Source organism: Hippocampus guttulatus, chromosome 11 (assembly GCF_054856545.1).
Source record: "Hippocampus guttulatus isolate MCC_2025c chromosome 11, RoL_Hgut_1.0, whole genome shotgun sequence".
Lineage (NCBI taxonomy): Eukaryota > Metazoa > Chordata > Actinopteri > Syngnathiformes > Syngnathidae > Hippocampus > Hippocampus guttulatus.
In genome coordinates this window covers 5,611,517-5,627,051 of record NC_141271.1, presented here as the reverse complement: position 1 = coordinate 5,627,051, position 15,535 = coordinate 5,611,517, and the positions used below count along the sequence as shown (strand labels likewise).

Sequence of the window (15,535 nt, the reverse complement as noted above, 5' to 3'; positions counted from 1 at the left end):
AGGTTATGGATGGCTTTGAATGTATAGAGAAGTAATTTTAAGTTGATTCCAAGTTTGACAGGAAGCCAGTGGAGCTGTCGGAGGATGGGGGTGATATGATGGAAGGAGGGGGTTCTCGTGATGATCCGGGCTGCTGAATTCTGAACAAGTTGAAGTTTATGGAGGAATTTTTGATGGACACCGAAGAGGAGTGAGTTACAGTAGTCAATACGGGAAGTGACGAGACTGTGAACAAGGACAGCAGTGGTGTGAGGAGTGAGTGAGGGACAGAGGCGGTTTATATTGCGAAGGTGGAAATGAGCGGACCGGGTAATGTTATTGATGTGGGAGTGAAAGGATAGTGAACTGTCAAGGATGACACCCAGACTCTTCACCTGGGGGAAAGGAGATATAGTGGCATTATCAATTATGAGGGAGAAACTGTCGGCTTTGTTTAGAGTGGATTTGGTACCGACGAGTAGGAGTTCAGTTTTATTGCCGTTTAGCTTGAGGAAATTATGGGTGAACCAAGATTTGATTTCTGAGAGACAGTGAGAGAGGGTTGAGGGTGGGAGAGAAGCGTCGGGTTTGCTGGAGAGGTAGAGCTGGGTGTCATCTGCAAAGCAGTGAAAGTGTAAGCCAAATTTGCAGAAAATGTTTCCGAGCGGAAGGAGGTAGACAATGAAAAGGAGCGGACCTAGGACAGAACCCTGGGGAACACCAGGGGAGGGATTGTGAAGTAAAAGAATCAAGTTGAATGTACACATACCACCCCCACCGCACTCACACACATATGCGCCACACACATGCACATGGATGCATGAAACGCACGCGAACAACACACAGTCACTAATGCAGGGTAGTGTGGTTTGGGCACGCACGCCCTGTGCTGCTTTCGTGTCTCCCGAGCATTTCTCCATCACATGCTTGCATATTTCCTTAAGGAGTGTGAGGAGGGGGGGGGGGGGTGATAGGATGGGGGTGACAGGTTTTGGGTGGGGTCACTGATGATTAACAGGTTCTCTCTCTCTTTGGCCTGCATTCCTCGCAGTGGCGTATTATGTCGGCTCAGAGGGTGGGGGAAGGACATACATGAGGGGAGGATGGGGGTTGGTTATGAAGTGATGACCCACTGCTGATTATGTAGCACACATAGCTCTCCCGACAGGAAGACGTGGGGGATGGTCGTTTTATACATGACATAAAAACAAACAAATGTCATGGCACGTTAGGACTTTACAGCTTACGTAAGCAACCCTGCGAGATGAGATGGGGGGGCAATGATTACAGCGGCAGTTGCGAGCTGTTCCGCATGCTCCAAAAACATGGCTGCCCACCGTATGATTGCAGCTGTGTGCCGAGCATGCGCGTGCTATGCCACCACATCCACCTATCGTTAGCCTAATAGCAGAATTGCCAAGTCATTAACTTACTGTTAAAATAAAAATAAATAAATAAATCTCCCAAAAAATAAAATAAAATTCCAGCACACTCACAAAAAATAAAAATAAAATAAAAATACAATATACTCTATGCCTATGTGGATTCTGTCACATCCAGGTCATGATCAATGTAGGTAATCACACTCCTTTTTTTTTTCCCCTTATAATCTGAAATTCAAATATGTCATCACCAACTACACTATTCAACCAACCATATGGATGTTAATTACATTGACACAGGCATCATTAAATATGTCGCCAACCAATCGATAATTGAAAAATGTCATGTGCCATTTTTATTCAGGTGGCTTCGTCATGATTAAGTTCACGAGTGCGCACTGTTTGATGGAGACGTGCATAATTCATTATCCATATCTATGGCTACCGTACTTCCGTTGGGACCTACATAATGTGTGCACAGCTCCATGTTCACCATCACTATTACAGGATTGCATTTATAAGCAATATAACGATCGACCATATTGATCCATGTTAAGTATTCATCGTGCTCAGCTCAATTGTGTTTGGTATCAACTGTATGTTTTCAGGAGCAGAATAATAATAATAATAATACATTTTATTTATAAGTGCCTTTCAAAACGCTCAAGGACACCTTAAATCAGGAAAAAGAACAATAAAACCACAGATAAAATTATAAATAGTAAAAGAAGAGATGAATTTAAACTTAGTATGCGATTTTGGATAGGTGGGTTTTGAAATGGCATTTGAATGTGGGAAGAGAACCAATATTTCGGATGTTGGGTGGAAGTGAGTTCCAGAGTTTGGGCGGGAGGGCAGAGCGGCTGAAAGCTCAGCACTCCATCATGCTGAGCCGGGCACAGGGTACACAGAGGTGGAGGGAGGATGAGGACCTGAGGGAATGAGAGGGAACGGAAGTTTGAAGAAGGTCAGACAAGTGTGTGTGTGTGGGGGGGGGAGGGGGGGAGCAAGGTTATGGATGGCTTTAAATGTATAGAGATGTCTTTTGTAGTTGATTCTAAAATATTTTTCAGATCCAGAAATGCATTTTAGCACAGGATATGCAGAAAATCCCAACCCCCCAAACTACAGTATGTTAATAAGTAGTGAATAATGTCATTTCGTCAACCCGAATGTGTTGAAATGTGGCAATTGTTCTTGTTATACGCCACCGCAAAGGTCGACTTTCTTGGTAACATATCAATATCACAGGCTGCAACACGTACATCGTTTTGAGTAGACGAATAATAACGGCCATGTGACATCCATCAGGAAGAATGATAGTTACGCCATGGTGGACATGTGACCACGGGTTTAAGGCAAGGAGGGATGGTGGGGGTGAGGGTACTTCTCAGAAAGCTTGGAAAGCCCTTATTGGCTTACTTGTGTCATCTTGGATCTCGTCAGGACCTTGGCGGTGGAGCAACAGCACCAGAAAGAGAAGTACTGAGCCACATTGCTGATTGTGTTGTGTAAAAAGTGTTGGCAAATCTACCACTGCTGACTCTGCATGTTGTCTTCTTTAAATATCCTTAAGGAAAAGCAGTCCAATCCAGATTAACTTCAACCAGACCAAAAATACCAGGCAGGTAGTAGTCAGGTACAAGCGAGGCGCTAGGCTAACTGCAGACCCTGACAAACGAGCCATCTGTCGCACGGGATAATGCGACCACATTAGTCAGCAAAATGGATGTTAGAACTCTTCTGTCTCTGTTTTGCTATAATCCTAATCTGTCAGACATATCACACTTGTCCAGAAAAAACACAAACAACACAGAGAGAATACTTTGTTCAAATAATTGATCCATCACAACCAAATTGTTTAGAATAGCTTCTCACAGCTAACACCTAAAAACTGAGTAGAACCATGATATAATAAGATATTATTCGTCCCACCAGTGGGAAATAATGTATTTTTTTGGGGGGCAGCAAAGGGGAATGTACTATTAATTAATAACCAACACCAATAGAGGGACAACTATAGAAAAAAGCAATAAGAATAGGAAACGGTGTTGCATGTAGCGCTGGGCATGTAACGATACATCTATTATCGGGGTATCGACGTGTCTGCCGGCCCGGCAGTGCCGGGTGATAAAGCTCATACTTCTGCGCTGTGAGGTCGACGGGCGAACCACTGGGCCGCACACACATTTTATATATATGTGTGTGCATGTGGTCGACTAAGATATCCTTTATTTGTCCAGCAATGGGGAAATTACAATCAGAATTCAGAAAGGAAAAAACGACTAGTGAGTACGTCTCACAGTGCAGAGGTCCAGGGTTTGATTCCAGCCCCGGCCTTCCTGTGTGGAGTTTGCATGTTCTCGCCGTGCCTGTGGGGGCTTTCTCCGGGTACTCCGGGTTCCTCCCACTTTCCAAAAACATGGGTGGCAGGTGAATGGAACACTCTAAATTGTCCCTTGGTGTGATTGTGAGCGCAGATGGTTGTTCGTCTATGTGTACCCTGCGATTGGCTGGCAACCAGTTCAGGGTGTCCCCCATCTACCGCCCACAGACAGCTGGATTAGTCTTCAGCACGCCCGCGACCCTAGTGATGATAAACAGATAAGAAAATGGATGGATGGATATTTGTGTATATATACACACTGTATATCCTTTGTACAATATGCAGGCTTGAAATAACCTCTTTTCTTTGTGGAACAATTTTGCTCATGAATGACTTCGATGTCGGGCGAGAGCTATCAATTATTTCAGTATTCTAGCATCCTGTTAAAAAGTCAACAGAATAATTATGTATTTGGATAAATAATATTTTTACTAATAAACAACCAATTGGTTTCTTTTTTGTTATAATAATCAACATCTCTTATTTCTTAAATTCACATTGTGCATAACAGCAACGAGAAACGTTTTCAGTGTGGCGCTATCAAACAAATGTAAATTTGAACTTAAATTTGACATTTTTGGTATCATAAAACAAGTCATTCAATAAAAAAGGCTTGAACAGGCTTTGCACTGATTCATTTGAGCGGCTAGCATTTTAGCATGTAACATAAAAATACAGTAGGTTCATGGTTGTGTGATTTTGAGCTTAGACCAGCTAACTAGCAATTAAACAAATAGTCTTGGGACCAGCAGAAGTTATGGAAATGTTAAAACTAAAATGAAAACAGACACCTAGAGAGGAAACTAGAATTGGTAAACTATTAATGTTGATTAATGTTCTCATCAATTACAGTAAACATGCTTAGATGATTCACTTGTTACATAATAATCCTCAAGAATGATTTCATGGAATTTATCTATTCAGGGAAGAGGAGAATTTTCTGAAATTCACAATGTGAGTTCACAAGAAACATTTATCCGTTCCCCAAACTGCTTATCCTCATGCGGGTCACGGGGGGGCTGGAGCTGATCCCAGCTGTCGCTGGGCGAGAGGCGGTGATACACCCAAAACTGGTCACGAGCCAATGGCCCCAACAGACAAATAACCATTCACACCTAAGGACAATTTAAGGCAGGTGTGTCAAACTCATTTTAGTCGCAGGCCAATTTGGAGTTACGTCCCCTCTCGGAGGGCCGGGATGACAGTGAAACCACAAAATTATTAAAACCACAACAAATTGATAGATTACTAGTTTTGAAATCAGTCAAGTCAATTATAATAATTTGTTCAATTTCTGTTCAAGTGAGTGTAAACTGGGTAACAAAATTATTGCAAAATGTCAACCTTATTTACTACGCATGACAATTTGACATTTCGGGAAAGATTTTAGTAAGTTGACACATGATTTGCTTTCGCGGGCCATATAAAATGAATTGAATTTGATAGCAGTGATTGAGTGTGAGTGTTCAGTTAACCTACCATGTATGTTTTTGGAATGTGGGAGGAAATCAAAGAACCCGGAGAAATGGGCAGAGCGTTACTTTGAACCTATGCCCACGGAACTATGAAGTGGATGTGCTCACCAGTCAGTCACCAAGGCTTGATACTTATGCATATTATTAGCTGTCAGCTAATTATAACTCATTTCAAAATCAACACAATGTAGCCTAAATTACACCACTCAGCTTTTGTCAAAATTGAAGTAAATTACTTGGTGGATGGGGGAGACGTTGGCCATGTTTACCTTGAGCCGCAAATGACTAGCTACTGCCCTGCGCTGAGCCAGTAACATCACTAGCCAACTGACGTCTCCAAAGTGTGATGAGCAGCTTGTCCATTGATGAAGACCGCAGCCACGAGTAAGTCATGTGAAATGCTCAACATTAACCATCAACACATACGTCGTGGTCATTTGGCACAAAGACAGGCGTACACACGAGTGGGGGCTCTTTTCCCTGATCAGTTATGCGCTCCCTCCCTGCCTACAGAGTCTCACAAAGGAGCGAGCGGAGGGAAACCTAAAGCCCACCAAAGTGGCAGCCATCCCGTTAATTAATTTTTTATTTTATTTTTTTAAATATTTGGAACAATCATGGCATGTTCCAGCTGTGTAGCAAGTTAGCATTGAGTCATTTGGTGATAGCTCTGCGTTTTGCACACATCAACACCCATTCGCAGTTTTACGTTTCAGTGTGTTTGATTGAGGAGCAAACTGAGAATTATGACTCACAAAATGCAATGCTTGTTTTGAGCCTTGATCTATTTATTTATTTATTCCGTGGTCAAGGTTTTTGGTTCGTTATACATTGCCTCTCAGGAGAATCAATTGTGTCTGATAAAGTTAGGTTAAAAGTGATAGAATGAACACAGGAAAAGTGTATGTTCACAGCATTGTTTTTAATTGTTAGTATTGTTGTTGATATTGTATTATGAAATGTTTCATTTTGTTTAATTCATCAGAACTATATATTTTTCTATCTATGCCAGCAGCATATCGTGACAGGCAAAAAAAGAAGAAGAAAAAAAAGCTTTTCCAATAGCTTGAAAAAGGTACAATCAACCTGCATACTGTTGCCATTCATCCAACAGAGTAAGTCCTGGTTCTCATCAAATGTATCATCTTTGTGTTCGATTAAACAAGCCCAAATTTCACACCGAGTAAGTGCATTCGTGACTAACTTGGGACAATTCTTATTTGATGCACGTAGACTGATGATTTTGTATGAACGTATATAAGTACTGTATGTGTGTATCCAATGCATAAAGAGGGCTGTTGGTTGTCAAGTCTCTCCTTTGAAACGATTAAATGTAGCACTTTCCGAATCAAACGACAGGTTCATGCTGCTTCTGCTGCGGCTGCTGCTGTTGCTTGAGCTGGGGTTATCCTGGATTGCGTTGTGTGAACCCACTGCCAACATCCCTCACCAAACACCCCAGTTTCCCTTCTTCATCCTGGTCGGGAAGTGCCAGTCCTTTATAGCTCCTGACAACAACCAAGATGGCCGTCGAGATAGATCATGCCATCTTAACGGCCGAGGCTTTGATCAAAATCGTGTGGCATACTGAAGAATCACCTTCTTAACGGTTTTCTAAACAACGCTCATACTTTGAAGCATTGAGATGCTTTTATAACAACAGCGATTGCAACAGTCCTCGAGTGAACATCATCTGAAGCGTACTCACCCCCGCCCGCGCCCCCCTCCTCAGAGTGTCTGCACTGGGATGCCTCTGACAAGTGAAATTTAGTGTGTTTACATACAACAAATTATGGCTGACCGCAAAGGCAGCCCAAAGCGAGGAAGACCTCAAGGGGAGTTACTTGCTTAACGAAAGCGCTCTTGAGCTCGTTAATTACTTAACCAGCATTGACAGGAAGTAGGCTAATGCATTTAGACAAAAGGACATGTCTACATGTCTAATAAGACATTTTGATTGCTATGGAAAAACCCATAATCAATAATTCACTCAGGCGAAGCTGAAAATGTCCATATGTTGTTGGGGGGGGGGGGGGAGATATCAAGAAGCTCATGAAATATTAACCCTTTCCTGCACCCTGTAACTTGATAACACGATAAGCCAGTCTTCCTCAACTGGCGGACCGCGATCCACGACCGGACCGCCGACCTCCTCTGTCCGGACCTCCTCTGTCCGGACCCTCGGCAAATTGTATAAAATAATAAATTATAAAGTGATTTTTACGTTATACATTTTATATTTTTGGACTATAATCTGCGCATTACCGCGATCGCTTGTTAAAATTATCCGTTTTATTATTTGCGTGCACGAACAGATGTATTGCAGAGGACGCACCAGCGCGACTGTGTGTGTGTATAATGTTTTGACTAACTGGAGACCCTGGCTGAGCAGGCCATGTCGGCGATAACGATGCGCTGATTGGTTCCTCTGAATTTAAGGTGTGCCCATACATAAGCGTCACGCATTCAAAATGGATGATTGTGTCAAGAAACAGACGCATGCGCGACGCCACAGTGTGCTCACAGCTTCAGCCCAGGAGAGCCGCACACAGACAATTAGACAAGACGAATCGCGGGAGGTTTCGATTGTGTGCAGTTTTGCTCCCGTCTACCCGGGGATCTTTGCAGCTGTTTAACAGCAGAACACCGCAACATGGTAAATGAACATCACAATGGCGTCCTCAAATAATATTTGCATGCCTCAGACATTGCATTCACCTTTAGTGGAAGAACAGCACTGCACATTCCTGTGCTCCCTTGTGTCAGTATTTAAAATGGTTCTTAACTCCTCTTCTGATATATTTTTCAGTGATTTCAGAGGGGATGTGAAAAGGGGAATTGTACAAATGAAAAGGATATTTTTGTTTTCATGTTTAGTATTTATTTTGGTAAAATGAGTATTTTGTTTTGCTTTTGTTAAATTGAGGGAAAAAAAGACAACTACTGTTTAACAAAGTTAAAGTAAAAATGTCTTATTTCCCTAAAAGGGCTATTTCTATTATTATACTTAACAAACCTCTCCGTGAGCCGTCACCTTACTGTGGTGGAGGGGTTTGTGTGTCCCAATGATCCTAGGAGCTAAGTTGTCTGGGGCTTTATGCCCCTGGCAGGGTCACCCATGGCAAACAGATCCTAGGTGAGGGACCAGACAAGGCACGGCTCACAAAGCCCCTTATGATAGATAAAATCGATGGCACTCAGTTTCCCTTGCCCGGACGCGGGTCACCGGGGCCCCCCTCTGGAGCCAGGCCTGGAGGTGGGGCTCGTTGGCGAGCGCCTGGTGGCCGGGCCTACACCCATGGGGCCCGGCCGGGCTCAGCCCCAAGAGGCAACGTGGGTCCCCCTTCTCATGGTCTCACCACCCGTGGGAGGGGTCAAAGGAGTCGGGTGCAATGTGAGCTGGGCGGCAGCCAAAGGCGGGGACCCTGGCGGTCCGATCCTTGGCTGCAGAAGCTAGCTCTTGGGACATGCAATGTCACCTCTCTGGCAGGGAAGGAGCCCGAGCTGGTGTGTGAGGCAGAGAAGTTCGGACTGGATATAGTCGGACTTGCCTCCACACACAGCCTGGGTTCTGGTACTAGTTCTCTCGAGAGGGGTTGGACTCTCTTCCACTCTGGAGTTGCTCATGGTGAGAGGCGCAGAGCAGGTGTGGGCATGCTCATTGCCCCCCGGCTCAGTGCCTGTACATTGGGGTTCACACCGGTAGACGAGAGGGTTGCTTCCCTCCGCCTTCGGGTGGGGGGACGGGTCCTGACTGTTGTTTGTGCATATGCACCAAACAGCAGCTCAGCATACCCACCCTTTTTGGAGTCCTTGGAGGGTGTGCTGGAGAGTACTCCTGCTGGGGAATCCCTTGTTCTACTGGGGGACTTCAATGCTCACGTGGGCAATGACAGTGAGACCTGGAGGGGCGTGATTGGGAGGAACGGCCCCCCCGATCAGAACTCGAGTGGTGTTTTGTTATTGGACTTCTGTGCTCGTCACGGACTGTCCATAACGAACACCTTGTTCAAACATAAGGGTGTCCATATGTGCACTTGGCACCAGGACACCCTGGGCCGTAGTTCGATGATCGAACTTGTGGTTGTATCATCGGATTTGCGGCCGCATGTTTTGGACACTCGGGTGAAGAGAGGGGCGGAGCTGTCAACTGATCACCACCTGGTGGTGAGTAGGCTCCGATGGTGGGGGAAGATGCCGGTCCGTCCTGGCAGACCCAAACGTATTGTGAGGGTTTGTTGGGAGCGTCTGGCGGAATCCCCTGTCAGAAGGAGTTTCAACTCCCACCTCCGACAGAGCTTTTCCCATGTTCCGGGGGAGACGGGGGACATTGAGTCCGAGTGGACCATGTTCCGTGCCTCTATTGTTGAGGCGGCCAATCTAAGTTGTGGCCGTAAGGTGGTTGGTGCCTGTCGTGGCGGCAACCCTCGTACTCGTTGGTGGACACCAGCAGTAAGGGATGCCGTCAAGCTGAAGAAGGAGTCCTATCGAGCCTTTATGGCCTGTGGGACCCCAGAGGCAGCTGACGGGTATCGACTGGCCAAGCGGAACGCAGCTTCGGTGGTCGCCGAGGCAAAAACCCGAGCGTGGGAAGAGTTCGGTGAGGCCATGGAAGCCGACTTCCGGACGGCTTCGAGGAAATTCTGGTCCACCATCCGACGTCTCAGGAGGGGGAAGCAGTGCACCACTAACACTGTGTACAGTGGGGATGAGGCGCTGCTGACTTCGACTCGGGACGTTGTGAACCGGTGGGCAGAGTACTTCGAAGACCTCTTCAACTCCACCAACACGTCTTCCTTGGAGGAAGCAGAGTCTGAGGACCCTGAGGTGGGCGCTCCTATCCCTGTGGTTGAAGTCACCGATGTGGTTAAAAAGCTCCTCGGTGGCAAGGCCCCAGGGGTGGATGAGATCCGCCCGGAGTTCCTCAAGGCTCTGGATGTTGTGGGGCTGTCCTGGTTGACACGCCTCTGCAACATCGCGTGGTCAACGGGGAGAGTGCCTCTGGATTGGCAGACCGGGGTGGTAGTCCCTCTTTTTAAAAAGGGGGACCGGAGGGTGTGTTCCAACTACAGAGGGATCACACTCCTCAGCCTCCCTGGTAAGGTCTATTCAGGGGTACTGGAGAGGAGGGTCCGTCAGGAAGTCGAGCCTCAGATTGAGGAGGAGCAGTGTGGTTTTCGTCCCGGCCGTGGAACAGTGGACCAGCTCTACACCCTTAGCAGGGTCCTTGAGGGTATGTGGGAATTCGCCCAACCAGTCTACAGGTGTTTTGTGGACTTGGAGAAGGCGTTTGACCGTGTCCCTCGGGGAGTTATGTGGGGGGTGCTTCGTGGGTATGGGGTACCGAACCCCCTGATACGGGCTATTCGGTCACTATACCACCGATGTCAGAGTTTGGTTCGCATTGCCGGCAGTAAGTCGGAATCGTTTCCAGTGAGGGTAGGACTCCGCCAAGGCTGCCCTTTGTCGCCGATTCTGTTCATAATCTTTATGGACAGAATTTCTAGGCGCAGCCGAAGCGTTGAGGGCGTCCGTTTTGGTGGCCTCAGTATTGCATCCCTGCTTTTTGCAGATGATGTGGTGCTGTTGGCGCCTTCAAATAGGGCTCTCCAACTCTCACTGGAGCGTTTCGCAGCCGAGTGTGAAGCGGTTGGGATGAAAATCAGCACCTCCAAATCTGAAACCATGGTCCTCAGTCGGAAAAGGGTGGAGTGCCCCCTCCGGGTCGGGGGAGAGATCTTGCCCCAAGTGGAGGAGTTTAAGTATCTTGGGGTCTTGTTCACGAGTGAGGGCAGGAGGGAGCGAGAGATCGACAGGCGGATCGGTGCAGCGTCTGCTGTGATGCAGACGTTGTATCGGTCTGTCGTGGTGAAGAAGGAGCTGAGCCAAGGGGCGAAGCTCTCAATTTACCGGTCGATCTACGTTCCAACCCTCATCTATGGTCACGAGCTATGGGTCGTGACCGAAAGAACGAGATTCCGGATACAAGCGGCCGAAATGAGTTTTCTCCGCAGGGTGTCCGGGCTCTCCCTTAGAGATAAGGTGAGAAGCTCGGTCATCCGGGAGGGGCTCAGAGTCGAGCCGCTTCTCCTCCACATCGAGAGGAGCCAGATGAGGTGGCTTGGGCATCTGATTCGGATGCCTACTGAACGCCTCCCTGGTGAGGTGTTCCGGGCATGTCCCACCGGGAGGAGACCCCGAGGAAGACCCAGGACACGCTGGAGTGACTATGTCACCCAGCTGGCCTGGGAACGCCTCGGGATCCCCCGGGGAGAGCTGGAAGAAGTAGCTAGGGAGAGGGAAGTCTGGGCTTCCCTGCTAAAGCTGTTGCCCCCGCGACCCGGCCCCGGATAAGCGGTAGAAGATGGATGGATGGATGGATGGATACTTAACAAAATATAAGAGTTCCTGTGCCTCAACACAATACCTCTCATTATTTGCTGTGTACTGGCAAAGTGAATAATTGTTATTTTCATGCACCCCATTATTGGTTGGTTGTGAGGAGTGTTGATTTGTATAAGCCTGGCTTGACCATACTAAATGGGCATATAGCCCTGCTCCCCATGACCGCCGTGCATGGGACCGGACCTTGGTCTTATAAAAAAAAAAAATAATAATAAAGTGGACCTACAGCCTTTGCACTCGAGTTTGTATCGAAGGATCGTGGCTGCCTCCATCCTGCCCAGCCGCGTCCTGCCCCAAAACAAACATTGCTCTGCCTCTATTTCATAAATTCTTTAAACATCAAAAGTTCCTGTGAATTATTCATCCGTCGAGCGCAGCTGGCGGCCGCAATGCAGCTTTTCTCTCTGGAAGATCATTGCCTGAAATAACGGCGCCTTTTCCCGTCTTCGCGAACCGTAGACCGAAGAACGGACACACTCGTCGGTTGCGTGTGACGCCGACGCGCTCGCCGAGTTTTAATGGTTTCTCTTCATCCTCTCTCTCAAATCGCTTGACGTCACCGCAGCGCGTAGGCACGCTGTCTAGATTAAATATTGAGGGCTACTTCAACACCGCCACCCCCAAAATGAAATCAGCGGAATAAGGCGACGGCTGCTCGCGCTTGTTATCACAACAACTCCGATCATCTGGAAGATGTTGGCCAACAAACACATCCAACACCAGAACAAAAGGAAAAGCAAACAAACGATTGTTTATTTCATTGGACTCGCAGAATCGGAGGGAAAAAAACTGCAGCAACTCCTGAGTTGTTACGACCGCACAAATGTCACACAATTTCTATGCCAATCAGTTTCGGCAGCAAACGAGTTAGGCCTGAATGACTTTTGTCCTCAACTGGTCGCTGCCAAGAAGCAGATGGACTCACAACCCAAATTTCGCCATCTTTTTGTTTCCATTCTGTTTTGATTTCTATTGCAGCCCATTTAGGCAGCAAGCTTTTGGGGCGTGAAATGACATTTGCTCTCGGATGGTTGCTGCCAAGTAGCTCAAAGTCTTGTACCAGTCTTGCCGTCTTCTGTTTGGATTTCTCTTGCAACCCATTGAGGCAACAGTTGAGCCGGAAGAACTTCTCAGGTGGTTGCTACCAAGTAGTACCTGAGCAAATGGTCTCGCATGGTCTTACCATCTTATTTACAATGTTTGGAATGTTTTCACAACTCCTTAAGAAGTATCCAAACTCGGACTGAATTAAACCTGCCCCCTGGTGGTTCCTACCAAGCACAACATCTTGATGACTTGCTTCACTTTCCATTGCAACCCATTTGCAGTAAACTAAACTGGGCCTAATTTACTTTTGTCATCTGCTGTCCAATCCCTTCTCCTGTTCTCGTGCGCTTTCATTGTCACTATCTAAAGCAATACATCAAGGCAGCAAACACGATTATTTCAGCTACAGACATTGTGGACGTACCAGAGAAGAAGTTCTTGGCTCGCAGGTAGCTGACACTCAGTCGCAGGATGGACAGTTTGTCCAAGCTGGCCGTGACCTCCTCGGGAAATGGCAGGAGGCTAGCCAATCTCTCCAGCTCCCCATTGAGGCGATCTCGGTGCCGCTTAGACGGGTTGGACTTTGCCCCCTCATTGGGCGGCTGTTTTACCCTGCCAGACAGGACAAAGCTATTATTAACTATGTAAGCACAGTTGTTGTTGTTGATGGTGTAGTTGTTGTATGTATTTACTGTATGTGTGTTCTGATCCGTGCATTAAATTATAGTTTATGCTAAATGCCTGGTTTGACTTTGAGTAGATATCCTGATGATATGTTTAGGGTTTGTAATTTGAAGAAATATTGTTGGGTAATTAACAGCTAGTAATTCCTGGTACAGTACTGGTTGGTTTACTGTAACAAAATGACCACAATAGGCGATTGTGGTTGGAATTGGCATCATATTGAGAGTTGTGTTTGGTCTGTGGTTTGCTTTGTGTGACAAAATATTAATAAAGCTTGCCAAAATATTGGAAAGCGATGTCAATATGATGCACTACATACAAGTGAACACAACTGTAACACATGGATTGAACTACAAATGCATGGTCGGAGCCGACCTCAATTTACCCCCCATGCATCCGCTAAACATTTAAGACGGAGGCAATCAAAAGTGAGCATTATATTTGTCAATGTTTGATAAAGCTCTCGTGTTAAGTGAGGGATCCCAAGGGCCTTATGAACACATTATTTTACAAAAATCAAGCAGTGTTCAAGACTTTGAAATTTTTTTGGATGGGACAACGAATGAAACTTGTACAGTTAATATAATAAGAGAACAGCTACCGTCCCTAGCAAATATATGCAACATGAACGTTTTCTTTTTCTTCATTTTCACCCGAAAATCAGTTTTTATCAGCGAGCATTGGATGTGTTTAGACTGAATCTTTGATGGATGTTGGCATACTTGGCCTGCCCTACTGGCCCCTCATCTTTATGCTTGTTTTGTTTGCTTTCAACCGACAGGTTCATGTCACATGTATGCTGACTAAAGGGAAACCCATTTATTCGATTTCCAAAAATGTTTCCCCAACAAAAGAAGAATACCAAAAACAAAAAAGATGCATCTTAGCATTCACCAATTCAGTTGTAAATACTGCAGGATACACGAATGTGAACAATATCTCCCTTTGAATGCTGTTGTTGTACGTAATCTTTTTTTTTTGTAACGAATTTACACTATAAAAATATCCTTACAGAATAAATCTCGCTGGTTGCTTCAGTGGTCAGCTGTGCGTACGTGCACCATCGATCCGTTTTTAAAATTGAAAATAATGGAGAGGAAAAAACAAACAAACAAAATATCCAAGCCATTTAAAAAGTTACTTTCAGTCTATAGTGTTCAGAAAAAAATATATATATTTCTCATCAAGTTAAAAGACGGTATCTTCAAAAGGGCGTATGAGAACGCCCCCGATTAAAAGAATTTAAGGGGGTTGAAAACCGCAATCTAAAGAGTTAAATGTCCATTGTTCGTTTTCATTTATGTGCAACAATGTTTTAAAATTGTGTGTGGATTAAATTTAACCACGCATGTTTGTTTTGAAGGTCAAAATCCGGCCTGGAAATAGAGGGCCTGCAATATAATCCTCAAGCATTAAAGCAGCCTGGTGCACAACATTGACTGTAAAGCTCGTTTTATTTGTAAACAAACACCACATTCAATCTAAATTTGAAACCATAGGCTATATTGTTCGTGGTTTCTCAATTACATTAAAAAAATGCATATTTTAAAAATGAAATTGCATATTGGCAACTATTTTATAGGGGTTTTTTTCTGTTTGCAAAATATTTTTCCCACTAGTTTTATTTTAATTCACATCACGTATCTTATTCGAAAAAGTAAATACAATAAAAATAACTTACGCTCTCTGGACCGGTTTTCTCCTCTTGCGTCCTGCGTACATGACGCTGCTGCTTATGTAAGGCCGATGAGCCGCAAACACTCTGCGCCCTTTTCTTGCGCTACATGGACGGCCAGCGCAAATATTCCGTTTTTATTCCGACTAATCAACGCTTTAAAAACATTTTCTTTTTAAAATAAAAACAATCGAAAGAAACCGCGGGCCTGGCTGTTGAAGACAGCTCCCAAATGGACGGATTTTTCGCTCCTTTAAAATACACCAAAATGCTTCAGAATCGTCGGGATAATCCACAATGGTTGTCCCATTTGGAAAGATGCACTTGTTCCGAGCACACACGCTCAACTTGTCACGTCCGCGCGCGGCCGTCACAAACCATGGGCCAGGCACACGCGCGCGCGCTCCATCCTAGTTAAAAATGGCAAAATAAAAAGTTCGCCCATCAAAAAACTAAAACAAATCTGAAAAACAATTGACACGTTGGACGCGAACATCGGTGC

General features: G+C 45.6%; 1 protein-coding gene across 1 annotated transcript in view; it reads right to left on the bottom strand.

Annotated features, from left to right (window-relative positions):
* The window catches only part of LOC147197869 (aryl hydrocarbon receptor-like), a 52,261-nt gene extending 36,726 nt beyond the window's left edge, over positions 1–15,535 (bottom strand). The window contains exons 1-2 of the mRNA XM_086123348.1: positions 15,040–15,535; positions 13,099–13,286 (exon numbers count right to left, since the gene is read on the bottom strand). Of these exons, the coding sequence (XP_085979474.1) occupies positions 13,099–13,286; positions 15,040–15,080 (229 nt within the window). The 5' untranslated portion in view covers positions 15,081–15,535. The remainder of the gene's footprint in view (positions 1–13,098; positions 13,287–15,039) is intronic.